This window comes from Canis lupus, chromosome 2 (genome assembly GCF_011100685.1).
Source record: "Canis lupus familiaris isolate Mischka breed German Shepherd chromosome 2, alternate assembly UU_Cfam_GSD_1.0, whole genome shotgun sequence".
NCBI lineage: Eukaryota > Metazoa > Chordata > Mammalia > Carnivora > Canidae > Canis > Canis lupus.
In genome coordinates this window covers 73,134,759-73,162,230 of record NC_049223.1, presented here as the reverse complement: position 1 = coordinate 73,162,230, position 27,472 = coordinate 73,134,759, and the positions used below count along the sequence as shown (strand labels likewise).

Genomic DNA, 27,472 nt, shown 5'->3' with positions numbered 1-27,472 from the left:
AATGTGGGAGTCGAACTCATGAGTCCAAGACCAAGAGTCTCATGCTCTACTGATTGATCCAGTCAGGCACTGCAAGAGTATTTTATTTTTTCATTTAGATAGTTCCTAAAGGACAGAGGATCTGATGATAATAATTAATAACTATTTATTAAATACTTTATGATGGATACTGTACTAAATTTTTTCTACATTTTTCATTAACATCTTTAAGAACTCTATGAAATATTTTATTATTTCTATTTTACAGATGGGAAAGCTGAATTTCTTTTTTTAAGATTTTTTTGAGAGAGAGAAAGAACATGATTGGGAGGAGGGGTAGAGGGAGAAACTCTTCAAGCAGACTCCTTGCTGAGTGCAGAGCCCTACAAAGGGCTTAATTCTATGACCCATGAGATCATGACCTGAGCCAAAACCAAGAATTGGACACTCAACCGACTGAGCTACCCAGGCACCCCAAGAAAGCTGAATTTCAAAGTGATTAGATGGCTTGGTTAAAGTCACAAAAGTAATCACTTAGTACTTTATCAGATGTCACTCATACTAGGATGGCTATAATCAAAGAGATAATAACAAGTGTTGGTGAGAATGTAAAGAAATTGGAACTTCTGTACAATACTGGTAGGAGTGTAAAATGTTCCAGCTGCTTTGGAAAGTAGTTTGGCAGACCTTCAAAAGAGTAAACATGGAGTTACCTTATGACTCAACAGTTCTACTCCTACCTATATACCCAAGAGAAATGAAAACATATGTCTACACATAAACTTGTTACACAGATATTCATAGCAATATTATTCATAGTAGCCAAAAAGTGGGAACAACCTAGATGTTTGTCAACTGATGAATGGATGAGAAAAATGTAGTATATCTATATAATAGAATATTATTCCACAATAAGAAGAAATGAAGTACTAAGACATATTATGAAATGGATGAACTTTTTAAACATTTATGCTAAGTAAAGCCAGACACAAAAGGCCACATACTGTATGATTCCATTTATTTATTTATTTATTTTTAAAGATTGTATTTATTTGACAGGGAAAGAGAAAACACAAGCAGGGGGAATGGCAGGCAGAAGGAGAGGGAGAAGCAGGGTCCTCAAGGAACCTGGAACTCGATGCGAGGCTCGATCCTAGGACCCTGGGATCATGACCTGAACTGAAGGGAGACGCTTAACCAGCTGAGCCACCTAGGTGCCCCTTTCTGTTTCCATTTATATGAAATATCCAAATAGGCAAATCTAGAGAGACAGAAAATAAATTAGTGGTTGTTCAAGGCTAGGAAAGTTAAGGTAAATGGAATGTGACTGTTAAAGGGTAAAAGGTTTTTTGGGGGGAGGTGATAAAATATTCTATGATTGTAGTGATGGTTACACAATACTGAGTATACTAAAAACCATTGAATTGTACAACTTCAAATGGGTGAATTTAATGGTATGTGAGTTATAGTCCACAATAAAGCTGTTTTTTTTTTTTTTTTTAAGATTTATTTATTTATGATAGACTGGGGGGGGGGGGGGGGCAGAGACACAGGAGGAAGGAGAAGCAGGCTCCATGCCAGGAGCCCGACATGGGACTCGATCCCGGGACTCCAGGATCGTGCCCTGGTCCAAAGGCAGGCGCCAAACCGCTGAGCCACCCAGGGATCCCCTAAAGCTGTTTTTTTAAGAAAAGGGCAAAAATGGGGGCACCTGGGTGGCTCAGTGGGTTAAGCATCTGCCTTCTGCTCAGGTCATGGCCTCAGGGTCCTGCGATTGAGCCCCACATCAGGCTCTCTGCTTAGTGGGGAGTCTGCTTCTGCCCCTCCCCCTCCCCTCTACTCATACTCTCTCTCAAATAAATAAAATCTTTAAAAAAAAAGAAAAGGCTAGAAATGTTTGAAAATAGAAATGAAAAGAAAAAAAATATCAAACAGATATTTACTAATATTGACTCCTAGACACATGACATTTAATTTTAATAGTTTGATAGCTGTATGTATATGGGCATGGTGCTCAGCAGTTGAGCAGTACTGAATTATAGATTATGTTTTAGGCAGGACTTCAAAAGTCATTTAATCCAGTTCCTTTTTGCTGGTGAGGAACAAAAATTCCCAGAGGGGTTAAATAATTTGCCTAATGTTGCACAACTAGTCAGATTTAGGTCTCCCAGCTGTAGTATTCTTTCTATCACTTGTATAATCAAGTGTTATTGTCAATTTAGTTGTTTGTTAAGATTTGTCTACATGTGCAATCATGGGACCTTTTCCCTTTGACTAAATAATAGATCTCTTAAAAATCAAACAATGGTCTAGATTTTCCCCCTATTGAATTGACTGGCAGTATTTAATTCAGTCACATTGTTACATAGACTGTGCGCTTTTTATTCCTTTGGGGGGAAATCTATTTCCTGTGTAGTGCATTCTCTTTAAATTGTAGTAGCCTTGATGTAGTGGCCAAAGCCATTGGTCTAGAAGTTGTTTTTTTTTTTTTTTTTTAAAGGATCCATGTTGGGATACCTGGGTGGCTCAGTCATTTAAGCATCCAACTCTTTTTTTTTTTTTTTTTTTAAGATTTTATTTATTTATTTCTGAGAATACACAGAGAGGAGAGAGAGAAGCAGAGACACAGGCAGAGGAAGAAGCAGGCACCATGCAAGGAGCCTGACATGGGACTCGATCCTGGGTCTCCAGGATCAGGCCCTGGGCCAAAGGCAGTGCTAAACTGCTTGAGCCACCTGGGCTGCCCTCTTTTTTTTTTTTTAAGAATTTATTTTTTATGTTTATTTAAAAATTTTTTTTTTATTTACAAGAGACACAGAGAGAGAGAGAGGCAGAGACACCAGCTGAGGGAGAAGCAGGCTCCATGCAGGGAGCCACAGGCAGAGGGAGAAGCAGGCTCAATGCAGGAAGCCTGAAGCGGGACTCAGTCCTGGGTGTCCAATATCACGCCCTGGGCCGAAGGTGGCACTAAACCACTGAGCCACCTGGGCTGCCCCCAACTCTAGATTGTAGCCAAGATCATGATCTCAGGCTGAGATCATGTGAGATTGTGAGATTGATTCCTTCATTGGCCTCCGCACTCATTGAGGAGTCTACTTGAGATTCTCTCCTTCCTCTGCCCCTCCTACTTACACACACACACTCTAAATAAATAAATCTTTTAAAAAAATAAATAAAAGATCCAAGGTGTCTTCTCTGCTGTGTTTGTTATGTACAATGGCTTTTATCTTAATCTTTGCTCGTTTTTTTTTTTTTTTTTTTTTTTTTTTTTTAATCCTTGCTCATTTTGTTCATGAATCTAGCTTGGTTTTATTTAGAGCCCTGTTGACAAGAACCCTTATGACTGGTATAAAATATAGTCATCGTTTCATCTTTAAACTGGACAGGTCGTTTGATTCCACTATTCATTAAAATGTTTTACCTTGGGATGCCTGGGTGGCCCAGTGGTTGAGCGTGTGCCTTCAGCTCAGGGCATGATCCTGGGGTCTGGGGATTGAATCCCACATCAAGTTCCCTGTGAGAAACCTGCTTCTCCCTCTGCCTATGTCTCTGCCTCCCTCTGTGTGTCTCTCATGAATAAATAAATAAAATCCTTAAAAAAAAAAAAGTTTTACCTTGAAGATTCTCAAGGGATGGGGTAGAAGTAGATACTGAAGAACCCAGAAGGCTTTCGGCTCTTTGCTGCAGACTGAAATAATTACTGGCTTAGTTCAGACTACTTTACTTCAGAAACCAGTAAGATTTAGCAAGAGCGAAATAGCTAAATCCACCCCTCAACAAGAAAGCAGGGCTGTTAAAAAGAATTGGGTGTTGAGGCAGAGGGTATGATTGAAGAGAAGAGAGATTTAGAAATATGAATATCCTTAAAGTGGCAGAAACCCATTGATTCTGAGAACTGCAGACTTTTCTAAAAATCACATATCCCATTTTGAAAGCCTTTGAAAATTGTAAAAAGTAAGTGGCCTTTTTGAAAATAAGTGTTGCTATTTTGTTTTAAAATGTTTCAAAATACAGGGGGCACCTGGGTGCCTCCATGGGTTGGGCATCTGCCTTTGGCTTGGGTCATGATCTCAGGATCCTGGAATCAAGCCCTGCTTCGGGCTCCCTGCTCAGCAGGGAGTCTGTTTCTCCCTCTGCCTCTCTCCGTGCTCATGTTTTCTCTCTCTTTGTCAAAAAAAAAAAAAAAAAAAAAGTTTCAAAATACAAACCAGACTTATGTTGTAACTTAACATATTTTATAGTAATTTATCACAATTGCTAATTTCCTTATTATAAATATATAAAGACAGACACATTTATCAGAAATTACTATTGTTTTAGTATGGCCTTTTATATATATCCCCAAGATCACCTAAGTATAGAAAATTAGATACTTTGCATTATCCTATACATTATAAGGGATAATTGGGCATGTCCATGGTTTGGGGGTTTTTGTTTGTTTGTTTTTATGTATTTTTTAAAGGTTTATTTATATATTTGAGAGAAAGAGAGCATGAGAGGGACAAGGAGAATCTGAAGCAGACTCCATGCTGAGCGAAGAGCCTGATGTAGGGCTTGATCCCACAGCCACAGGATCATGACCTGAGGCTAAACCAAAAGTTGGACACTTAACTGATTGAGTCACCCAGGCACCGCCTTTTTGTTTGTTTGTTTTTAATATTTTTAAAATGTATTTATTTTAGAGACGAGTATGAGCGGCTTAAGGGGCAGAGAGAGAAGGAGAGAATCTCAAGCATGAGCATGGAGTCTGGCTTGGGGTTATCAGTCTTACAACATGAGCCAAAATCAAAAGTTGAACACTCAGCTGAGCCACCCATGTGCCCCATGTCCATGTTTTGTTTTGTTTTGTTTTTTGTTTTTTTAAGATTATATTTATTCATGAGAAACAGAGAGAGACGCAGAGACACAGGCAGAGAGAGAAGCAGGCTCCACGCGGGGAGCCCAATATGGGACTTGATCCCAGGACCCCGGGATCATACCCTGGGCCGAAGGCAGGCACTCAACCGCTGAGCCACCCAGGCGTCCCCCCATGTCCATGTTTTTAAAGAGCTGCTTACAAACCCATATGAGAAGATGGTAGTCGATCCGTAGTAATTCTGGGAAAGGTTGTAATATCTGTCCTCATTAGCTGAGTGTGTTCTGTGTTGGTTGATGGAAAGAAAAAAAAGAAATGAATTAAATTGGTAGTCTACTCTTCTCCATGATAGATGTGTTTGGTTTGGAAAAGAGTACTAGGCATAGTTGAAAAAGGAAGACATTTATATTCCTTGTCCCCTTAATCAAATTTCTCCCTGCTGAAGGTAACATGTATGTTTCCTAACATTCCAGTCTTCTTATTTGCTTGAAGCCCACTGCCTTGGCACATTAATTCTGTGAACTTATAGTCTTCAGAGTAGAGCTTAAAAGTTGGAAATAATGTAGAAATGTATACCTTCTGCAGCTGGTCTAATCAGAGAGTTGTCTCCCAAAACTAGGCAAGAGTTAAAAGAAGCATAAATCCAGTGTGAAGGAAAAATGAAAAGTTATAATTGGATATAAACAAGGGGGAAGTGAAAGGCAAAATACAAAATAGAGGATTTCAGTGTGTACCCACTTGAGAGAGCTCACTGTGCTAGAGTGAAACCTGAGAGTTACTAAGAATAACTTCACATATCCAGGCAGTCAGGTCTGGTGTGTGGGAGAGAGAATAGAATCCTGATTCAGATGCTATACTCCCTGCCCTGGATACAGAGCAGCACTGTCCACTTTGCCTATTCTTTGGATAGTTTAGATTCATTGCTTACCTTCACTGGGAAGCTTTTGGAGGCCACAGAGGATTTTGGCAGCCCTTGGAAAGGATATTTTTATTGGATTGGATTATGGCTTGAGAGTTGACCAGCTCCCAGAAGAATAGGACCTAATTCATTTCCCTTAAGTAAGTGGTTTTTGTTTTTTTTTGTTTGTTTTTTGTTTTTGTTTTTTTAAGTTCATTTTTCAGCTTTGTTTTTGACTGGTAAGATTTTTTATTCAAATAAAAAGGACAGAGTTTAAGTTGAAAGTAAAGCTGATGTTGCCTTTTGTTGGTTTACCTTGTGAATGGCATTTGAGATTCTAGAATACACACTTCTCAGGTAGGCTGCCTGTCTTTCTGCCTGGTACTTGTGATGATAGTGTCTATATCCTGCCTGGTCTCAGGACAGGCAGAGAACACCGGGCATAGCAGCCAGACTCAAAGCATGCTGCTTTAGTTTTGACTTACAGAAGACTATTTTCTTTGCAGATTTTTGTAGCTCGAGTAGCAGCCCTTCTTTCCAGCCCATCAAAAGCCACATAACCATTCCAACAGCCCACGTGATACCTTCTACTTTGGGGACCTCTCCTGCCAAGCCAAATTCTCTACCTGCTGGACTCTCTTCCTCCAAACTCCCTTTGTCAGGGCTGGCTGAAAATGTGGGGATGACAAGAAATGGAGACCTTGGTGCAATGAAACGTTCTCCAGGCCTGTCTAGAGATTTCACATACCTTTGTGGTGCTACTGGAGAAAATGGAATTGAGCAGTCCTGGTTTCCAGCAGTGGGCCATGAAAGAGAAGAAGAAATGAGGAAGTTTGATATTCCTGGTATGGAGTCTACTCTTAATCAGTCGGCAATGATGGAGACACTATATTCAGATCCCCACTACCAAGTCCACTTTCATAACCCAAGAACTGACACAAACAAGGAGTTATACAAAGTGTTGCCTGAGACCAAGAAGGCACCGGGCAGTGGGGTGGTATGTGAGCGGAATGGACCTCACCCTAATAGCAGTGGAGTGCTCCCTTTGGGACTCCAGCCTGCTCCTGGCTTCTCCAAGCCTCTACCCTCTCAGGTATGGCAGCCAAACCCTGACCCTTGGCACCCCCGTGAGCGATCTTGTGAGCTCAGCACTTGTCGGCAGCAGCTGGAGTTGATCCGTTTACAGATGGAACAAATGCAGGTAGAGGCCCTTCTTTCTTTGGATTTTTGTGGGTTCTTTGCAGATTTTAGAACTATAGATTTTTACACTGACTTAAAGAAAAAAGAACTATATAGATTTTGTCCTATAAATTTTGACTCAAAAATTTTTTTGTAAGAAAGATGGAAGATGGGGCAGCCCGAGAGGCTTGGTGATTTAGTGCCGCCTTCAGCCCAGGGCCTGATCCTGGGGTCCTAGGTTCGAGTCCCGCATCGGGCTCCCTGCATGTAGTCTGCTTCTCCCTCTGCCTGTGTCTCTGCCTCTCTTTCTCTCTTTGTCTCTCATGAATAAATAGATTTAAAAAATTTTTTAAAAGAAAGATGGAAGATGTTTCTTAAAGGGAAATGAGGGCAGCCCGGGTGGCTTAGCGGTTTGGCGCTGCCTTCAGCCTGGGGTGTGATCCTGGAGACCCAGGATCAAGTCCCACGTCGGGCTCCCTGCATGTAGCCTGCTTCTCCCTCTGCCTCTCTCTCTCATTCTCTCTCTCTCTGTGTGTCTCTCATGAATAAATAAATAAAAAATAAATAAAAGGGAAATGAAGGCTTGTGAATGCCATTGAATATGTTGGTGGTCTAATTCAATAGTAGGTAGATCCTCCAGAGTAGAGGGTTACAACGGAAGACCCCAAAAGGTGTGTCATTAACACTGTGTTCTTATATACCAGTCACTAGGCTACGTACTTTTGCTTACAGCATCTTATTTAATCCTTTACCTTTGATGAGGTAAATACAGAAATCTACCAGTTTCTTTCTTTCTTTTTTTTTTTTTTTAAGATTTTATTCATGAGAGACAGAGGCAGAGACACAGACAGAGGGAGAAGTAGGCTCCCTGCAGGGATCCTGATGTGGGGCTTGATCCCAGGACCCTGGGATCATGCCCTGTGTCAAAGGCAGACGCTCAACCGCTGAGCAGAGCCACCCAGGCGTCCCAGTTTACCAGTTTCTTAGAATAAATAATCTGTCTAGGGTTACAAAGCTGGTAAGCAGCAGAACTAGGGTTTAAAACCACCTCTGAACCCCTATATTTCTTCCATATACCAATTTTGTCTTAAAAAAAGGCCTTGTGCTGCTTAAGAAAGGGAAGGAAAGAAGCAGGACATAGTCTCCTTTCCTGGTTGGTGAGGACATCTTAGCTCCTGGTTTGTCTCTCTTGCCAGATAATGCAAGATAAGTGACCTTTTCTTAGAAACTGGAGCCTTTATAAGCAGGGAGTGTCCATTTGGCAGAAGTCTCCCTGGCAGGTTCTTTCCAGTCATGCATCAGAGCTAAAATTATTCATAAACACTGGGCCTCTTCAGGCTGAGCCAAAGTGAGCCTTGACTAGAGACCCAAGTGGATACTGCTCAGGTGTTTTCAGGTGTCTGTAGTTAAGATCAAGCTCCTCTGGGCTTTCTTGTCTTCCAGCTTCAGAATGGAGCCATCTGCCACCATCCTGCTGCTTTTGCTCCATCACTGCCCACATTAGAACCAGCACAGTGGATCAGCATCTTAAACAGTAATGAACACCTTTTGAAGGAAAAGGAGCTCCTCATTGACAAGTAAGAGGTCAAGGGGTGCCCTAGGATCAGCCTTTGCTCTCCCAGCCTCCACTGAGGGCACCTAATGAGGTCTCCCAAAGGATAGCGTATCCCTCTCTGTTTGGGTCCACCCCTTGCCTCATGGTAGAGCTAGGTTGATAAGCAACCTACTCTTGTATCTGACTAATGTGATAGGCCAATTGTGTATCCCCTGCAGGGGCTCTGGGAGTCCCTAAAGCGGGCAGCCAGTTCTTTGTAATTGATCTTTCCTCATTTCCCCCAAGTCAGCTTTCTTATTTGCTCTTCCTCTTTTAGCAGAACAGTACTGCCCAGACACAAGGCCTTGCTTTACATAGTATGAATTGTACCCACCTAAGGAAGGTGGGGGTTCATGTTGTAAGTGAGTTAGTGTCAGGACCCTGGACCTCATTCTACTGGCTTTTGCAGGCAGAGAAAGCACATCTCTCAGCTGGAGCAGAAAGTACGAGAAAGTGAACTGCAAGTCCACAGTGCCCTTTTGGGCCGCCCTGCCCCCTTTGGGGATGTCTGCTTGCTGAGGCTGCAGGTAAGCATTGGCAGCCAGAATGGCATTCTGGTTATCATAACTCTGTGTCTTCCCTTGCTTAGTACTAGTAGGTATGCAAGACATAGAAGAGGGATCGAGTGATATAAGGTATCCTTGCCTTCAAAGTGTAGGCATCCTAATTATAAAGCATCCCTTGTTCCGCCTCTCTGGAGGCAGAAAAGGCTCGAGGGTAGAATCAGGTATGCCTTGGTGTCAGGACATACTGGGAAAAAACTAAGGCAGGGCAAGGTACGTAGTAAGGTTCTAGAGTTGGGAAATGTTCTGATAAATAATATACGAGCAAAAAAAAAAAAAATAATATACGAGCCTTAGCCAAATGGAGGGAGAAGCAGAGGTAATGGGATTTTTTTTTAAGATTTTATTTATTTATTCATGAGAGAGACAGAGAGGGGCAGAGACACAGGCAGAGGGAGAAGCAGGCTCCATGCAGGGAGCCCGATGTGGGGCTTGATCCTGGGGCCCCAGGATCACGCCTTGGGCTGAAGACGGCGCTAAACCGCTGAGCCACCCAGGTTGCCCCAGTAATGGGATTTAGAGCCATTCTCATTTTTATTTTTCCATGTCTAGGAGCAACTAAAGGAAGCCATGTTTTCCCTGAGGGTAATGCCTCCTTTAAAAAAAAGCCTGCTTTGTTAACTTCTGCAATATGGGCTTTTGAGTGATGGGTATTAGATTATAGTACTGGCTTTGCCACCTAGTGGGCCTGTTAAAATACTGTTCTATCTTACAGAATTAGAATGTTAGAGTGAGAAGGGTCCTTACATAAAATCTAGCTCAGTCCTCTAATATTCTAATGAAAAGATTGGGGCCCAAGAAAGAGGAAGAACTTTTGCCTAAGATCATATAGAGAATGAGTAGAGGAGAAAATTTGAGTGTGCATTGGAATCACCTGGAGGGTTTGTTAAAACACAGACTATTGAGCTCCATCCCCAGAGTTTCTGATTCAGGGACCTAGAAGTTGGCTCAAGAATTTTTATTTCTGGGCAGCCCCTGTGGCAGAGCGGTTTAGCGCCGCCTGCAGCCCAGGGCGTGATCCTGGAGACCGTGGATCGAGTCCCACATCAGGCTCTCTGCATGGAGCCTGCTTCTCCCTCTGCCTGTGTCTCTGCCTCTCTCTCTGTGTGTGTCTCTATGAATAAATAAATAAAATCTTTAAAAAAAAAGAATTTTTATTTCTGACAAATCCCCGGGTGATGCAGAAGATGTTAGTCCTAGGACCCCACTGTGAAAAGCACTGCTTGAAGAAATTCTTAGAGAAAGCTGATATTTGACCATAAAGTATACGGAGGATAAGTAAAGTATATGGGGCTGTAAGGATGAGGCACATTTATGTATCGAGAATCTTTATGCAGGAATTGCAGCGAGAGAACACTTTCTTACGTGCACAATTTGCACAGAAGACAGAAGCCCTGAGCAAAGAAAAGATCGAGCTTGAAAAGAAACTCTCTGCTTCAGAAGTCGAAATCCAGCTCATCAGAGAATCACTCAAAGTGGCGTTGCAGAAGCACTCAGAGGAGGGAAAGAAACAGGAAGAAAGGGTGAGCTAAGGAGTTGGTAGCTTTCTAACTCACAAAGGAGTTGGCAGTCAGCCTTTTCCTGCCAAACCCTAAGTTGTTTCTGGCCCCCATTCTTGGAACTAGGAGGAGCCAATTGCGTGAGATCCTACATTGACTTTTCATGCAGGACTGGGCTGCTAGAAATGGCACCCTTCCTTTTCACTTCATCTCCACAAAAGTGCCACAGACAAAGTCCCTCACTGCCCCAGGTTGTGATATGCCTCCCAACTGACTTGGGTTGAAAACCAGCTTGAGCAGTCATACCAGATGGTACTGTTGCAAGATGATTAAACATCTGTGGTAAATTTACATCATTCAGCCTGGATTTTCCTTATTCTACCTAAAAAGTAGAAAAGAATTCCATGTGTGCACCCAGTTTGGAAATTTGTACATTTTTGCTAGTACTCTTAGAATTGCCTTAGGGTAAGATTGGTCATCATAGAAGGAGCTGATTCAAAATCTTTTCTTTATGTTCACAACTTGCTCTAATGCAGATGTTCTTGGGGGACCAGTGTAGTAATGTTTAGTTCTGGACCACTTGCATCAAGATCAACCAGAGCAGTGCTTCTTAAACTTTAATGTGCTTAAGAATCACTGGGTCATCTTGTTTAGAATGCAGATCCAGGGGAGCCTAACTGGCTTAGTCAGTAGAGTGTGTGGTTCTTGATCTCGGAGTTGTTTGACCCCCATGTTGTATGTAGAATGTACTTAAATAAAATCTTTTTTTTTTTTTTTTAATGTAGATCCAGATTTAGTACTTCTGGGGTGAGATGTGCCTGAGATCCTGCATTTTTAACACATGTGATGTTGATGTCGCTAGTATAACAAGGACTTAGAAGCTTGTTAAAAATGAAACTTTAAAAAAAAAAAAAAATGAAACTTTTAGGGCAGCCTAGATGACTCAGCGGTTTAGTGCCGCCTTCAGCCCAGGGTATGATCTTGGAGACCCAGGATCAAGTCCCCATGTCGGGCTCCCTGCATGGAACCTGTTTCTCCCTCTGCCTATGTCTCTGCCTCTCTCTCTCTGTCTCTATCTGTGTCTCTCACGAATAAATAAATAAAATCTTAAAAAAAAAAAAATTTAGGGCTCCTAGGTGGCTCAGGTAGTGATTCTGGGATCCTGAATTGAGCCCCATATCAGGCAGGCTCCATGCAGGTAGCCTGCTTCTCCCTCTCTCTGTGTCTCTCATGAATAAATAAATCTTAAAAAAAAAAAAACAAAAAACTTTTAGTCAAAAGTACATATATCTAAGTTAAATCATCAAATACCAGTATATTTATAATAAAATTAGTAGCTCTGTACCCAGCCCCTTTCCACAAAGATTTCCATCCTTAACTCTTTTTCTCTTGACATACCTTTGTATTTCTGAGTAGTATTCTTGAGGTTTTTGCTGGTTTTGTTTCATGAGTGCAATATCTTCTTTCTCTGATGATATTGATTGTATCTTTTGGGATATCTCCATCTGCTTATAGTATTATTTCTTTTTTTTTTTTTTTCCCCAGAACCTTTTGTTCTTGTGTATTTCATGTCAGAGGCTTGGTGATCCTTGAATGAATGGGCACTCATGTTTAAGAATGAAATATTTAGGGGATCCCTGGGTGGCTCAGCGGTTTAGCGCCTGCCTTTGACCCAGGGTGCGATCCTAGAGTCCCTGGATCGAGTCCCAAATCAGGTTCCTGGCATGGAGCCTGCTTCTTCCTCCTCCTGTGTCTCTGCCTCTCTCTCTCTCTCTCTCTATCATTCATAAATAAATAAATAAATAAATAAATAAATAAATAAAAGCTTTAAAAAAAAAGAATGAAATATTTAAAAGCTGGATAGAAGCTCTGGGTTCATAATTGTCTGGTGGACTACATTATAGGATAATCAGATTTAGACTTCCTTCTCACCTAGGAACCCTCAAATATTAGTATTTGAATGTCTGTCTTATCTTTTCTCTTCCAGAAAAGAATCTTCAGTCTGCTGCCTAGTTGGGAGGCTAAGGCCAGGAATGCTTTTTTGGCCTTTAGGCTCTCAATATTGAGAAAGAGGTTAGGTTTGGAGTGCCACAGTTCTGTACATATATTTTTACTTATACTTACTTTCAACCCAGTCACGTTCTCTCTGCTATGACTTATATACCTGAGTCCAGAATCTCCCCTATCTGATTTCTCCAGCAAATAAATCTCCAGTCTCCGGTTGGGGAAACCTAGGATGAAAATGGTATCCAGCTAACCTGTATGTAGACCTCCAGTGAGTACCCTGTTCTCAGATCTATGGCTGATGCCTGGCTCAGAGATACTTGGAGCTTTGAGTACAGAGGTGTGAAGGGCACATTGTTTTCCATGTAGTCTGTAACTCCCACTGCAGGTTATAACTCTTCCTCTAAGTAATTTATCTCCTGTCTACTTTGATCTTCTATAAACACATAGAAATCTCTCATACACTTTTGTTTCCTCCTTTATTAACTTTTAAAAATTAATACTTTATTTCCTTCCTGTCATTTTAGAAATGTTTTGAAAAGTAGAAGAGATAAATGTCTGTGGGTAATTCACCATTTATTCAAAGATTTCCCCAACAGGAGACTGGAGATTTATTCTCCGGAAAAATCAGATGAGAGAGATTCCAGACTCAAGGATATCAGCATTTTCAGTAAGCTTCCCAGTTGAGTCTGATGCATATTAAAATGTGAGAATCATTGGTTTAGAGCTTTGAAGGGTACAGATTATACCTGGGGTAAAGCCTTTGGCTGATTTTTCAGGTATCCACTCTTAGTACTTTCTTATCTTCGGATTAAATTAGGTTAGGTTTCCTTTTTAAATTAGGTGTTTCCTTTTGACATCAGTAGATTTGCCTTTTTCTCTGCTTTCTTTTGCTTCTTCAGCATCCTTTTTTCACAAGCCAAAGGAAAAAAACGTAATAATGAAGAAAAGGTCTCTATTTCGGCAAATCTTGGTTGGTGCCCACTCTATGCCAAGCATTGTGCTATGTATTGTGACTATGATAATGAGCAAAATGGATATAGCTCCTCTCAAAAAGTTGAGAGTATCATTAACCCTTCCACTTGGTTGCTTAGCTTTATTTTATTTGTTTATTCATTCATTCAAAGAGAGAGGCAGAGACAGGCAGAGGGAGAAGCAGGCTCCATGCAGGGAGCCCAACGGACTCAATCCCAGGTCTCCAGGATCACACCCTGGGCTGTAGGCGGCGCTAAACTGCTGCGCCACCAGGGCTGCCCGGTTGCTTAGCTTTAAATCATGAGTGGTGTTTAAGGAAGAATGCATTACCTGTCTCACCAGGACAGATCAGACCACTATGAATAACAAAGATGCTTCCATTATTTGGGAAATTCTAAGAGTTTAGAAATTTTCTCCTGGAAGCCCAAGACAAAAATCAGACAAATTTTTTATTACAGGCATACCTTGTTGGGTTTTTGTTTGTTTGTTTTTAAAGATTTTATTTATTTATTCATGAGAGACACAGAGGCAGAGACATAGGCAGAGGGAGAAGCAGGCTCCCTGTGGGGAGGCCAGTACAGGACAGGACTCAATCCTAGGACCCTGGGATCACGACCTGAGCCAAAGGCAGATGCTCAACCACTGAGTCACCCAGGTGCCCCATGGCATACCTTGTTTTATTGTGCTTCACTTTATTGTGTTTCCCAAGTACTGCATTTTTTACAGATAGAAGGTTTGTAGCAACTGCCTCAAACAAGTCTGTTGGTGCCATTTTTCCAACAGCATTTGCTCACTTCATTTCTCTGTGTCATATTTTGGTAATTCTTGAAATATTTCAAACTTTTTCATTATTATGTCTGTTACAGTGCTGTGATCAGTGATTAAGACTTACTGAAAGCTCAGATGATGATTAGTATATTTTAGCAATAAAGGTTTTTTTTTTTTTTTTTTTTTTTTTTCAGATTTGTTTATTTTAGAGAGAGAAAATGTTGGGGAGAGGAGCAGATAGGGAGAGAGGATCTAAGCAGACTCCATGTTGAGCATGGAGCCCAATGCAGAGCTCAGTCTCATGACCCTGAGATCATGACCTGAGCTGAAGCCAAGAATTGGACACTTAACCAACTGCCAGCCAGGCATCCCAGCAATAAAATATTTTTAAATTAAGACATGTACATTTTTTTTAGATATAATACTATTGTACACTTTATAGACTACAATATTGTGTAAACATGACTTTTACATGCACTGGAAACCAAAAAATTCATTTGACTTGCTTTATTGTGATACTCGCTTTATTGTAGTGGTCTGGAACCAAACCTGCAGTGTCACCCAGGTATGCCTGTATATTAGAACTGCTACCAGTTTTTAAAAACTGCCCAGGGAGCCCTTCTTCCCTACCCTTGATTGGAAAATTCAGATGTGTTTACTCTGCAGTTTAAGCCTTAATCTTAAATGGCAAAATTTGATCAGCTCCCTGCCTTCATTGCAGTAAAACAACATTTACAGACCTAGGGGCAGAGACAGTGGTCACTTCTGAAAAAAATATGTTTGGGTCCTAGAGGAGTCCATGGAGACAGATTCTTGACACTTCTTTCCCAGGTAAAGGGTCGTGATAAACATATCAATAATTTGAAAAAGAAATGTCAGAAAGAATCAGAGCAGAACCGGGAGAAGCAGCAGCGTATTGAGACCTTGGAGCGCTACCTGGCTGACCTGCCCACCCTGGAAGACCATCAGAAGCAGAGCCAGCAGGTAGCAGCAATTTCTGGGTATATGTGGGGCAAACAGGGAGTGGGCAAGCAGGGGCACTTTCTCATCCTCTGCTGTATGCAGTTATCCTGTGGTTCCTGAAAGGAAAATCCCAAAGGAGTAATATCCAGACTCCTATCTGTCAAATTTGCACTGGGACTGCAAAGGTTTTGAGACCCGGATATTCTTCCTTGACCTAAGTGTGGGATCCTGTCTCTCAGCTTAGGGATTCTGAGTTGAAGAGTACAGAGCTGCAGGAGAGAGTGACCGAGCTGGAGAGTTTGCTGGAGGAGACCCAGGCAGCCTGCAGAGAGAAGGAGGTTCAATTGGAAAGCCTGAAACAGAAAGGAACAGAATTCTCCGCTAGACATAGGTAAATACCCCAGTGTGGTTGAGGAAAGGAGTGGAGAGCTAAGTCTACTCCACTCACTACCTGTGTGACTTTGGGCAAGTCCTTTCTTTTCTTTTCATTATTATTATGTCTGTTAGAGTGATCTGTGATCAGTGATTAAGACGTACTGAAAGCTCAGATGATGATTAGTATATTTTAGCAATAAAGTAAGGAAGAGGTCTTTGAGATGGAGAGTGAAGGATATAGTGGTGTAGTGGGGGCTTGTTATTGTATCCTTCGGAAGGTGCAGCCCAGTGCCTAGCATAATAATACTGGATAATAATCCCGGAGTATGTAGGTGTTAGATGAAGGGAACCACTTTATAAACTGGGAAATTAGTTATCTGTATATTTGCAAAAGCAGATCCTGGTATTAAGGATGGAGAGGAAAGAGATTATCTACATTTTGAACCTTGTAAGCTAAAGGCTACCAGGAACATCTGTTTCTCTTCAGCCCTAGGGATTGTTCTCGATTGTCACAACAGGATCTAAGAACAAAACAAGATGCCATAATGTACTCTCAGGGTGTCTTGAGAGCCTCTTCCATATTAATTGCAGTTTTGAAAATGTGATGGCTGTTTCAGGAGCCTCTTGAACCAAATCCAGTTTCTAATGGGATGGATTGGATTTCTCATCCCATATCCAACCACAGTGACCCTGTTGTTTATCTCAGCAGATGAACCATGATGAAAGTGATTGTGGGGATCCATGGGAGGAGACCATTGGTTGGAGTCAGAAGAGAGGTTGGGGTCAAAGTTGACTCTGCTCCAGACTATGTGTGCCAAGAAAAAAGATTTTTTTTTTTTTTATTTCCCAGAATTTCTGCAGTATACATGTATGACTTTTATAATCTAAGTACATGAGGTGAATATTTATTTTTGAATATCAAAACAAATATAAAAGAGGTTTGGGCAGGTGGAAAATTGGTGGCACATTAGATAGATGCTGGCCTCTAGGGAAGGGAACTAACATACACTAGGCAGCTTGTGTGTGGCACACCCTCTGTTACAACAGAACTAACATTATCCCCAGCTGTGGCTTGGAACGGCCTGAGTGTGTCTTGCCCCAAAATATACAGTAAATAATAGAATAAGGAGTCAAAGCCACATCTGTCTGACTTCAAAATTCTTGAAGAGGCCACTGTTTTTCAGCCTACAAGATAAGCAGTGTGTGGAGGAGGCCAGTGGAGAAGGTCCAACCCAACAGGGAGAAGGTCCAAAAGCGGAAATGGAGTCCTGGCAGAAAGAATGTGATTCACTCCAAAAGGTGACTGAGAGTATCCAGGCTGTAATAGAGGGCAGGCTGAGAGGAAAGAGAAGATTCTGTACTGGGAAGGAACCATGAATTTCTAGCCCCAGGCCACCTAAGATGTGTTACCCAGAGCTTTCCTCCCTTTTCTGAGAAGCCACTCCTGCATTATATAAAGTTTGCGTTTTAGATATTTATCTTTATGACAGACAAGCAGAGTTTGGGGAGGATATACTTCTGAACAACTAGAATACTAGATACTCCAAAATGGTACACTGAAGCTTGGTGTGCCCTTCATTCATGGCTTAGGCCCCATACAGAACCTCTTGCATTGGGCAGAGATTTGACCAGTGAGGTGGCGTATTTCAGCAGAGAAGAGAGTCTCCATCCCTGTTGGTGAGACTAATGACAGATCAGCAAAAAAGAAGACCTGGAAATGGTTTAGAGAATATCTGAGGTCTCAAAGGACAAGAAACTGGGCCTGTTCAGGTTCTTTCCCTAGACCGTCAGTGTGACCAAAACTATAAATAATAGCATCCATCACAGCCCTGGATAGGGCAGACTGCATTAAACTGAATTTTTAGTTATGCCCTTTACTAAAGAACCAGAATGTACACTGGTTATATATAAAGTTTATTCCACTGGCCCACACTTAATCAGGATGGGTTCCCCTCTTCCCCCAAGTAGTGGTCATAGGTCCACACTGCATTCCTCTTTAAACCTCTTTGTGAGTAAAGTACAGAATTGTGAAGCTATTTAACTAGGATAGGGAGTCTGGTTTATATTTCTGTAAGTAGAGCTAAATTGTCTTCATTCTGGTTTCACTACTGATTGGCTATAACCAATGGGGCTAATAGCCAGACCACAGATCCTCCTGTAGTTACTTGCCCTCTGACCTCACTGCCAGCCTGTTTTTATAACCTTCCTTGGTAACTTTGCTTTCAGATTGTGCAGAAGCAACAGCAGAAGATGGATCAGCTGCATTTACAAGTACAGGTGAGCTGGTGTCCTTGTGACATGTTGGGCAGGACTTGATGGAATCTCTGGAATTCAACTCTTTATTCTGTATCATGCAGTTTGCTAGTGTTAGGAGTATAGCAAGAATGAGACCCAATCAGTGCTTTTAGCCTACAGTCTTTTTGGGAAGGAGTGTCAGCACAGTATTGTGAGAGCGATATCCATGTTACTTTGGGGGAACAGAGTCAGAGCAGGGGAGGCTAAGGAAGGGTTTCTGGAAATCATGAGCCTGGAAGGAGGAAGAAGAGTTAGGCAAAGTAGAGCTGGATAGTTTGGTTTTGGAATTCCAGATAGAAGGAATAGCACTGGTAGGAACATGGAGGCATGAAACAGCAGAGTTTCCACATAAAGCTGCAAGCAATTTGGTATTGTTTAAGTAAGGTGGTGACTAGAAACTGGGCTATGGAAGTGCTTCATCCAATTAAGTTTGCTTTTATTCTTTCAATAGGTGATGGGAATCTACTATAAAGACTTATTTATTTCAGAGAGAGAAAGAGCACGCACATGCAAGCAAGGGGAGGGGCAGAGGGAGAGAAAGAATCTGAAGCCGACTCCTCGCTGAGTGTGGAGACCTATTTGGGGCTCAGTCCCAGGACCCTGAGATCATGACCTGAGCTGAAATCAAGAGTCAGATGCTTAACTGACAGAGTGACTCAGGCACCCCATGGGAATCTACTATAGAATTTAATTTGGGTGTTATGTAGTTAGGTTTGCAATTTTGGCTTGAGCGTGGAAAGAAGATTGGCACTTGGAGAAGGGCGAGGCTGGAGGCTGGTGGAGTATTGCAGAAATTCTGGTGAGAGATGATGAAGGAACCTGGCATGAGGCAGCATAGCAAGATGTGAGGGAACAGATTTAAGTAAATTTTAGGAGGTAAAATTGAGAAGAATCAGTGATTGACAAGATGTAGGGGGTTAAAGAATAAGGAAAAATTAAAGATGACTCCTGGTGTCTATTTTGGGCTAGAGTAGAGGGGTGTCCTTAATGGGTTCTCCAAGAAATCCTAGGCAAAGCATGTTCACTCAGGTTCTCCTTGGACTCCAAAAGAGATTTTCACGTCAGAACAAGTGAAAGGCACTCATTCTGAGAAGAGCTCAAAGCTGCCATTCTGCCTTTGCCATCATGTGGGTCAGGCTATGCTGTCTAGTTCCCCTATTTCAAGTCCTGTTAGGATAGTCAAACCTAGTGAGTGTTTATACCCATTTAAATCCCAGATTCTTAGTACAGTTTTTAATAGATCTCAGATACACTCCCTGAGACCCTCAGGTTCCACAAAAGTTGAAAAAGCTCAACATTTAAGTGGTACATTTACCCATGATGAAACTCCTTAGGCAAATTAAAGTATCAGGTGAATTTGCTGGAATATCAGGTAGATTCTAAATGATCGCCTTGGATATTTCATGGTGATGAGATGTTCTCCTTTGGCAGTTAAATTTTTTTATTAATATAAAATGGGAAAATTCAGAAAATGTTTAAATACTTTAGTCAAATAAGTTTCAAACTTGGGATAGGGGATTGGAATTAATAGAATAAGAGGCAAAACAGCAAGTGTAAATACCTCCTTCTTCTTGACCATCCCTATACACACACTCTCTCTTTCTCTCTTTCTTCTTTCTTTCCTCCCTCCCTGCATCTGTCTCTCTTTCTTTCTCTCTCCCCCTCCCTTGCTCCGTCCTTCCTAACTAGATTAGGTACCTGTGGGAACACCCTCCTACCTTTTATCTCTGTCAGAAGCATTTACTATACAGTATTCTCAAGGGCTTTGGATATGAGCTTCTCAAAGACCGGTATTGTTTGGTATTCTCAGTATCCTCAGTGTGTGTCACAGTAAGTGCTCAATAAATACTGAGTTCAACTGAATGGACATTCCTTACCCTCAAGAAAGTTACAGTGTGGGGGGTTTACGTACACAGCCAACAAACGTACTCATGAACCATGACAGAGGTATAAGTAGCAGGGCAAGAGTACAATTAATAGGATCTGATTGGGTAGCCTGGGTGGCTTGGCAGTTGGGCATCTGCCTTCTGCCCAGGGTGTAATCCTGGAGTCCCGGGATTGAGTCCCGCATCAGGCTCCCTGCATGGAGCCTGCTTCTCCCTCTGCCTGTGTCTCTGCCTCCCTCTCTCTCTCTCTCTCTCTCTCTCTCTCTCTCTCTCTGTGTGTCTCATGAATAAATAAATAAATCTTTAAAAAAAATAGGATCTGATTTGCAGATTGAGGAAGGCTCAGGTGGGCCTTGAAGGTTTCCTAGGTGACAGGCAGAGCAGAAGAGTAGCTTGGGCAGAGGGGAAGGAGAGTGAGCAACTGCATTGGACCTAGAGCCTTTGGGAATGAAGGCTGTTCAGTCATTATGTGTGGCTGGAGTGGAGGCTGTGTGGAAAGTAAAAAGAAATATGGCTAGAAAAGTAGGTAAGGGCCAAACTGGCCTGGAATGCCCTGCTGAAAAGCTGGCCTCTAGTTGGTACATGGTCATTGACTTACAGGAGAGTTTCAAAGGGAGGTAGCAGGTCAGGGCTGTTCTAAGGTAATCTCTTAGCAGTGTGGGGGTGGGGTGGGGCTTTACTGTTTAGTGCAGGCCAGAGATGATATGGTCTGAACCAAATTTGTTACTCTACATGTGTATCCTACCCCTCCTTGCCGTGGGATTCAGAACCTAGAGCAAGAAGTGGCTCAGGAAGAAGGAATAAGCCAGGCCCTAAAAGAGGAGGCCCAACGGAGGGAGACAGCTCTGCAGCAGCTGCGCACAGCCGTGAAAGAGGTGAGCAGCTGGGCCTCTCTAGCCTCCATAAACCTGAGTTCTCTGAGAAGCCTCCCCATCCCTGCTCCCACAGGAGCCCTCATGTTTGAGAGGTCCCTGCTGAGCTTTTTTGGTGGAAGAATGAGAAGAGACATTGCATCATCCTATATATTAAAGATCCTAAGCCCATCTTAGAGTGGCCATAATTACCCAGGAATACCTTTTGGATGTGAGAAGTCCGTTTCTGTCCCTTTGTCTTCTGATAGCCACAGGTTTGTGGGGTTGGGGAGGAAGGGTCCAAGAAGACCTAGAGCTTGGTGGTCCTCATGGGTAAACAGAGCTGTCAGCAAGGGGTGAGCAAGTTCACTGACCTAGGAACCAGTCTCTCAGAGCTAGGATTGTACATGGCCCAGTGTGGGTGAAGGACTGGGACTAGAGGAAGAACTCTATTCAGTGTCTTTAAAACGGAATAGAGGTAGGGAGGGGAGAATGAGTTAAGCTGTTCAGGGAAGGAAACAGACATACATGAATGTCTGTTCTTCAGTGACAGTTCTTAAAACTTTTTGTAGAGAAGCCTGAGTCCACTGAGGTGAAGGTGTGAAAAGGCTGGCAGGACACATTCTACACTGTGTTCTCCAGGTTCCTAGTTTCTCCTGCCCTCCGCCCAGTGGCTGCTAGCTGTATTGTTGTATTTCTTGCCCTCTATTCCTCTGACACACACTGATCAGTCTGGCTGGTGGCCACTTTTGTCAGGGTGACAGGGAGAGATTGAAACCAGTGTCTCCTCAGATTTCACAGTTCACGTTAAGCCTTCTCTAATAGCCTGGTTAACAGAGTTGGCTGAGGGACTGGCTTCAGATAGAGTTCCGAGGGGCAGGAGTATCTTCTCTGGTTCCTTAACAGAAACCTGGAGGCTGATGACTCAGAGTCTGTTGGGGAGTGGTTTCCTCTCCAATGCTACGGGCCTGACCCACCTGCAGGAGAATTTAGGCCCAATACTGGGAGTGGGGGGGAGTGCTAGGCCTGTTGGTAGGGGTGAGGAGAGGAGGGATATCACCTGTGACTCATATATCCACACACATGTACAGATACTCTGCCCTTCCCTGGGCGTGGGTTAATGTGTTTGCCCATCTATCTACTCAGCTTTCAGTGCAGAACCAAGACCTGATTGAGAAGAATCTGACACTCCAGGAACACCTGCGCCAGGCCCAACCAGGGTCTCCATCTTCAGACACAGCCCAGCTGGCATTTGAGCTGCACCAGGAGTTGGCCAGTTGCCTTCAAGATCTGCAGGCTGTCTGTAGCATTGTGACCCAGAGGGCCCAGGGCCATGATCCCAATCTCTCCCTGCTCCTAGGCATTCACTGTGAGTCCTTAGGCTAGTCCGGTACCCAGGAGAGTGGCTTTCATTCTCCTGTCACCCCTGCCCAGCTTTCCCATCCTTATGGTAATATGTGAATAAGGCTTTGTAGGCTTGGTCACTGTTCCCTGGAAGTTCCTGTGTTTTGCAAAGTAGATGGTAAATCTTTTTTTGGAAACAGGCATCTTTATGGGTACCTGAATACAGGACAAACAGAAAATGGCCCTTAGGCAGCAAGTTTTCAGCCCACTATCCCCATCTACCTTTTTTTTTTTTTTTAAAGATTATATTTATTTACAGAGAGGCAGAGACATAGGCAGAGGGAGAAGCAGGCTCCATTCAGGAAGCCTGATGTGGGACTCAATCCCGGGATTCCAGGATCACGCCCTGGGCTGAAAGCAGATGCTCAACTGCTGAGCCAACCCCTGCCCCCAATATACCTTTCTAAAAGCATGCTATGTCCTGGGATGCCTGGGTAGCTCATTCGGTTAAGCATCTGACTCTTGATTTTGGCTCAGGTCTTGATCTCAGTCAGGGTCATGAGTTCAAGCTCTGCATTGTTTAAAACAAACAAAAAAAACCCAACGTGCCGTTTCTTAAGATCATGGGCCTCAAAGTACTATTTATCCACACTGCCCCGTCCACATGAAAGCGTCTCGTAACTGACTCACTAACATTCTCTTGAAATGCTCTCCTACTCAGCTGCGCAGCACCCGGGGACTCAGCTGGATTTGCAGAAGCCGGATGTGATCAAGAGGAAACTAGAAGAGGTTCAACAGCTGCGCCGTGACATCGAGGACTTAAGGACCACCATGTCAGACAGATATGCCCAGGATATGGGAGAAAACTGTGTCACACAGTGAGGAATGCTGGGGATGGCACAGGTTCTGTTCCCCCAGGGAAGATATGGTCTGCTGAGAGCCCAGTCTGGCCGGTCCTGCCCTGACAATCTCTCGCCTCCTGTCTGCTGCTATTCCCAGAGAGAAGGGGTGGAGGGGGTAAGAATCTGGATCTGGGGCCAAGGGCTGATTAAGGAACTGTGCCTGCCTTGCCCCACACTGGCTTTGCCTTGTTGGATTGCATTTGTCCTGTCATCCTGATTTACCCTTTGAGGGTGAGTTACTAATTAACTTTTGCAGGTTGACTGATAAGTCCTCACAGAGTGTTCCCAGCCCCAGGCTGATGTCAAGGGTAAACAGGCTGCTCAGTTCCCTTTTCCATCTTCTAGGATGGATCCACATTCATTCCCACTTCATAGCTTGGTCCTGCTGATGCCCAGAGTTCAGTAGAAGGGCCTTGAAAAGCTGAGTACCAGTCACAACGGCCATATGAGAATGCTCAGGCTAGTAAGCCAACCTGGGATCTGAGCTGACTTTCTGGGTATTCTTAGGCCTGGTCTCACTGCTGCTTCCTCAGGGTGATCTGTTTATTAGCAAAGTACCCACTAGAATTGGCCTAAGGACTATGGCCAGGCCTCCTCCATCTGTGCTGTCATGTCATTTTACAGGATGCCCTACTCCAGCTGCATCTGTCCCTTGGGGTTCCCTGTCCCTTGGGGTCCTGGCCATGTGTTTAGCACAGCTCTCTTCTCTTTGGTTCTCCGGCCAGTCAGGTAGTCTCTTGTAAACTCTATGGTTCTGGGTTTGGGCAGGATTTTCCCCTAGAATACCACAGAATAACTGTCAAGTTCCCCACCTCATTCTGGGGCTAGGGTGGGTGACCAGCCCTGATTTGTGCCTCTCGTTTGGGGACAGGATCCTTTCCCTTTCTTGCTTTGGGGCTTCTTGAGAGTTCAGAGTACCCACTATAGTTTGGCTCTTAAGGTATAGCTTTCTGTATTTGCTGGGTTTTGTTTGGGGCCCCTGGACCCTGTGCTTTCTGGTTTCTCTTGCCTCATTTAGGGAGCATCTCACAACACAATTGTTTATATCTGGTGGTTGGACTAGCCACAGGCCGCCTCTAGATCTGGAACCAGGCCAAGCCAGGGCTTTGTAAGGGTAAGAGGAACACTGAGCAATTCAGGGGCCAGCTACTGTGAGTTTGTTGCTAAGCTTTGAGCTGTCAGAGAAACATCTTGAACCTCAATCTTGGGTCTGAATGAGACTCTTTAAGTGTTTTTACAATTTTGTGTCTTATTTATGGAATGATGTATCCCTTCCATTCAGAGCAGCCCCACCCAGCCATCCTCTCAGCCTCTGGGCTCGTTCCTGCCTCCTAAAAGCAGAGCTGTCTGGTTGGTCTCCACCCTGTGTTGGGAGCCCAGCCACCATGCTCACGGGTATTTTTCCTCAAAGTTTATAAGCAGTTATTTATATGAATCCTTGTTATGTCAACTGGTTTGTATTGCCTATTTTGATTATAAAATAAAATATTTAACAAACTCCTCAGTTTTCCATCACCATCCCTTACTCCACCCTTCATTTTGGCTTGTTGGAGCCAAAGCCTGGGTGGTTAGCCAAGTTCCCCAGATGGCAGCAAGGAGGGACCTTTGGCAGGTCCAGCCTCTCTGTATTTCTATCACTTCCGCTCCTCTGTTCTCTTTGGGGACAAATAAGATCTCTTCCCACACCACTTTGTATTGGGTAAGGCTGCCCTGAGTCATTGAGCAAGTCTGTCATTGAAAAGCATTTCAGTAATCCTCTGAGAGGAAGTTGGCTGCTTCAAGGTTGCTGTGAGGAAGTGGCTGCAACCAGGCAGGGCACATTTACCTCAGGGAGCTAGAGTTTGTCTTCCTGGGCTGCTATTGGACCTGGACCTGGGGGGAACTTGTGAGGGAAGTCCTGTCCAGCCTCAGACAGCCAAGCCTCCAAATTTGGTTTGGTTGTTAGACCTTGCTCTCTGAGCCTTGTAGGTTTTTTGGGGGGGAGCAGGAGTGGCAGTAGAATGCCATCTGGGGTTGAGGCTGAGCTAGGGCCACCCTAAGACTAGCTGTGGATCTTTTACAAGGCAGGGGGGTGCAGGTCCTCAGAAGTCCTGGCAAGCCTCTGCCTCCACCCTTTCTAGAGCTAGTAGCTGCTTACCTCGGCTTCCATCTGGTGCCTTGAGGGTGTGGCCTTGTCTCTGGCCACCAACTTACCTTGTCTAAACCTGCCTGAGTGGAGAGGAACTTTTAGGGAAGTCTCCCAGCAGGGGCTGACCCTGCTTTGGTGTGCCATGGGGTTAGCCATGTGTACGTGTCATCCCAGGGACCGTGGGAAGGGGTCCCTTGGACCGAGGTTCCCTAGCCAAGGAACTGTAGGTTTCAAAACAGCCCAAGCCTTCAAAGCTCCGAGCTGCCGAGCTACGCTGCACTATTGCGGCACCAGGGGTGGGTGGCTGGGTGCAGCAAACCTGGGGGTGCTGAGAGAAGGCCCCTGGCAAACCCTCACCCCTGCCTTCCCTGGCCTTTCTGGCCGTCCGGGCCCCCTCCCCGGCCTCACTCTGAGCCCTAGATCAGGGAAGGGCCGAAGGGGCGGCGGTGCGCGGCACCCCGGGGTCCTCGGCACGCCCGGCTGCTGAGGGGGGAGGGGAGGGGGGCCGCGGCGCGCGGGGCGGGGTCGCGCAGGCTCCGCCCCGGCCGCACGCCTGCCCGCGCCGCCCATTGGTCCCGAGAGCGGTGACTCGCGGGCTGAGCAGGAAGGAAACCGCTCCCGAGCGCGGCGGCGTCGTCTCCAGGCCGTGCAGCTGCCGCTACCGCTACCGCCGTCCGTCCGCCTGTCGGCCCGCTCGTCCACCCGCAGCATGAGTGGCCTGCGCGTCTACAGCACGTCGGTCACCGGCTCCCGCGAGGTGAGTGCTCGCCCGGGGAGAGAGCTGGGGGAGAGCGGGCGGCGGTGGCCCGGCTACGGCTACGGCCCGGCGCCCGAGACCCGCCCCCAGGGTGAGGGCGGGTGGGGGGGCGGCGAGGGGCTCGGCCTCTCGGGTCAGGTCCCGAGGTGGGCTCCGAGGCTCGGACCCCTCCGTGGGGCACTCTGGATCCTAGGCAGCCCCAACACGAGCTGCCCACGCCCATCCCGCCACTCACACACTCTCAGCACCCTCACTGCCACCCCGATCACGTCCTGATGGTGCCCTTCCTCTCCTCCACTTTTTTCCTGGGCCGGGGTGGCCCCTTACCAGCCCCCACGCAAGCCTGCCCTGCTTTCCCCTCGCAGATCTCCTGCTTCTCCCCACCCAGAACTTTATCCCACTTCCCTTTTTCATTCTGATTGCGTCCCTAAGGTGGTCCTGCTTTCATCGGGCACCACCGCAAGCCTGACTCATCCTCCTCACTCACTGGTGGCCAGAACCCCATCCCAGGGTGTGGAGGGGGACAAAAACTATTGCCCACAGCCCCTTTCTTTCTGCCCAGGGTCCCCCCATAAATCCTCCAGCCTACTCACTAATCCCTGCCCGCCCTCTACCCCCAGATCAAGTCCCAGCAGAGCGAGGTGACCCGCATCCTGGATGGGAAGCGCATCCAGTACCAGCTAGTGGACATCTCCCAGGACAACGCCCTGCGGGATGAGATGCGAGCCTTGGCGGGCAACCCCAAGGCCACCCCACCCCAGATTGTCAACGGGGACCAGTACTGTGGGGTATGGGCCCTGGGGGTTGGGAGCGGGGAAGTGTAGGACTTCTCCTGGGCCAGAAGTCAGAGACCTGAGCTAGAACACCAGCATACAGGTGACTGTCTCTCCCCTCCCCTCCCCTAGGACTATGAGCTCTTCGTGGAGGCTGTGGAACAAAACACACTGCAGGAGTTCCTGAAATTGGCCTGAGCCCACTGGGCTCCATCACCACATCCCCCAGCCACCGCCCGGCCATGAAGGACCTTATAACTCCCTGTTGTTCCTAGCCTTCTGACCTTGGAACCTCTCCCCTCAACCCAAGCCCCTTCTCCTCCTCTCTCCTCCATTCAAAGGCAACATTCCTTACCCACTAGTCTCAGAAATTGTCTTAAGCAACAGCCCAAGTGCTGGCTGTCCTCAGCCAGGCCCTGAGGCTGCCACCCTGCCTGGCACTGGCTGATGGGCACCTTTGTTGGTTCCATTAACCAGGGCTCTGCCAAAGGCCCCGCATTCCCCGTCCTGGGAACACCCTAGAGACAATTAAATGTCCCATTCCATTGACACTGTGTCTGTCTGATATGACCTGGGCCCTAGCTCTGAGCAAGGCTGGTAGATGGGATTGTGCTGAGGCTGTGCTGTGGGCAGGTTGGTTGAACGGCCTCCTGTGTGGCACCTCTGTGTGCATTTGTGCACATATGTGGGTGTATGTCTGGCATATGCATAACTGTGTAGGACCTGCGTTTCTGGAAACAGTGGGTGGGTCACCTCATGATTCACATGCATGTGATAGTGCCCGGACACGCCCAGTTTGGGGAGTATAGCACATCTGTATGCTTGTCAGTAATGTAACCATGCCATGTGGCCACCTGCCTGTGTTCCAGCTGACTGGCTAAGTG

General features: G+C 45.0%; 2 protein-coding genes across 4 annotated transcripts in view; both read left to right on the top strand.

Annotated features, from left to right (window-relative positions):
• The window catches only part of CEP85 (centrosomal protein 85), a 33,479-nt gene extending 9,049 nt beyond the window's left edge, over nt 1-24,430 (top strand). For 2 of the 3 annotated variants that reach the window (XM_038531485.1, XM_038531486.1), the window contains exons 4-14: nt 6,239-6,933; nt 8,355-8,488; nt 8,915-9,032; nt 10,406-10,591; nt 15,146-15,298; nt 15,517-15,668; nt 16,837-16,951; nt 17,879-17,929; nt 20,601-20,708; nt 21,831-22,053; nt 22,750-24,430. In XM_038531485.1, the coding sequence (XP_038387413.1) occupies nt 6,239-6,933; nt 8,355-8,488; nt 8,915-9,032; nt 10,406-10,591; nt 15,146-15,298; nt 15,517-15,668; nt 16,837-16,951; nt 17,879-17,929; nt 20,601-20,708; nt 21,831-22,053; nt 22,750-22,910 (2,096 nt within the window). In that variant the 3' untranslated portion in view covers nt 22,911-24,430. Of the gene's footprint in view, nt 1-5,674; nt 5,894-6,238; nt 6,934-8,354; nt 8,489-8,914; nt 9,033-10,405; nt 10,592-15,145; nt 15,299-15,516; nt 15,669-16,836; nt 16,952-17,878; nt 17,930-20,600; nt 20,709-21,830; nt 22,054-22,749 lie in introns of those variants that run through there. The other variant, XM_038531487.1, reaches the window with a different exon arrangement.
• A 1,209-nt stretch (nt 24,431-25,639) lies between these two features.
• SH3BGRL3 (SH3 domain binding glutamate rich protein like 3) lies at nt 25,640-27,137 on the top strand. Its single transcript, XM_038531483.1, has 3 exons — nt 25,640-25,815; nt 26,436-26,603; nt 26,721-27,137. The coding sequence occupies exons 1-3, from the start codon at nt 25,768-25,770 to the stop codon at nt 26,784-26,786; spliced, it is 282 nt and encodes a 93-aa protein (XP_038387411.1). The 5' UTR covers nt 25,640-25,767; the 3' UTR covers nt 26,787-27,137.
• The last annotated feature ends 335 nt before the right edge of the window (nt 27,138-27,472 follow it).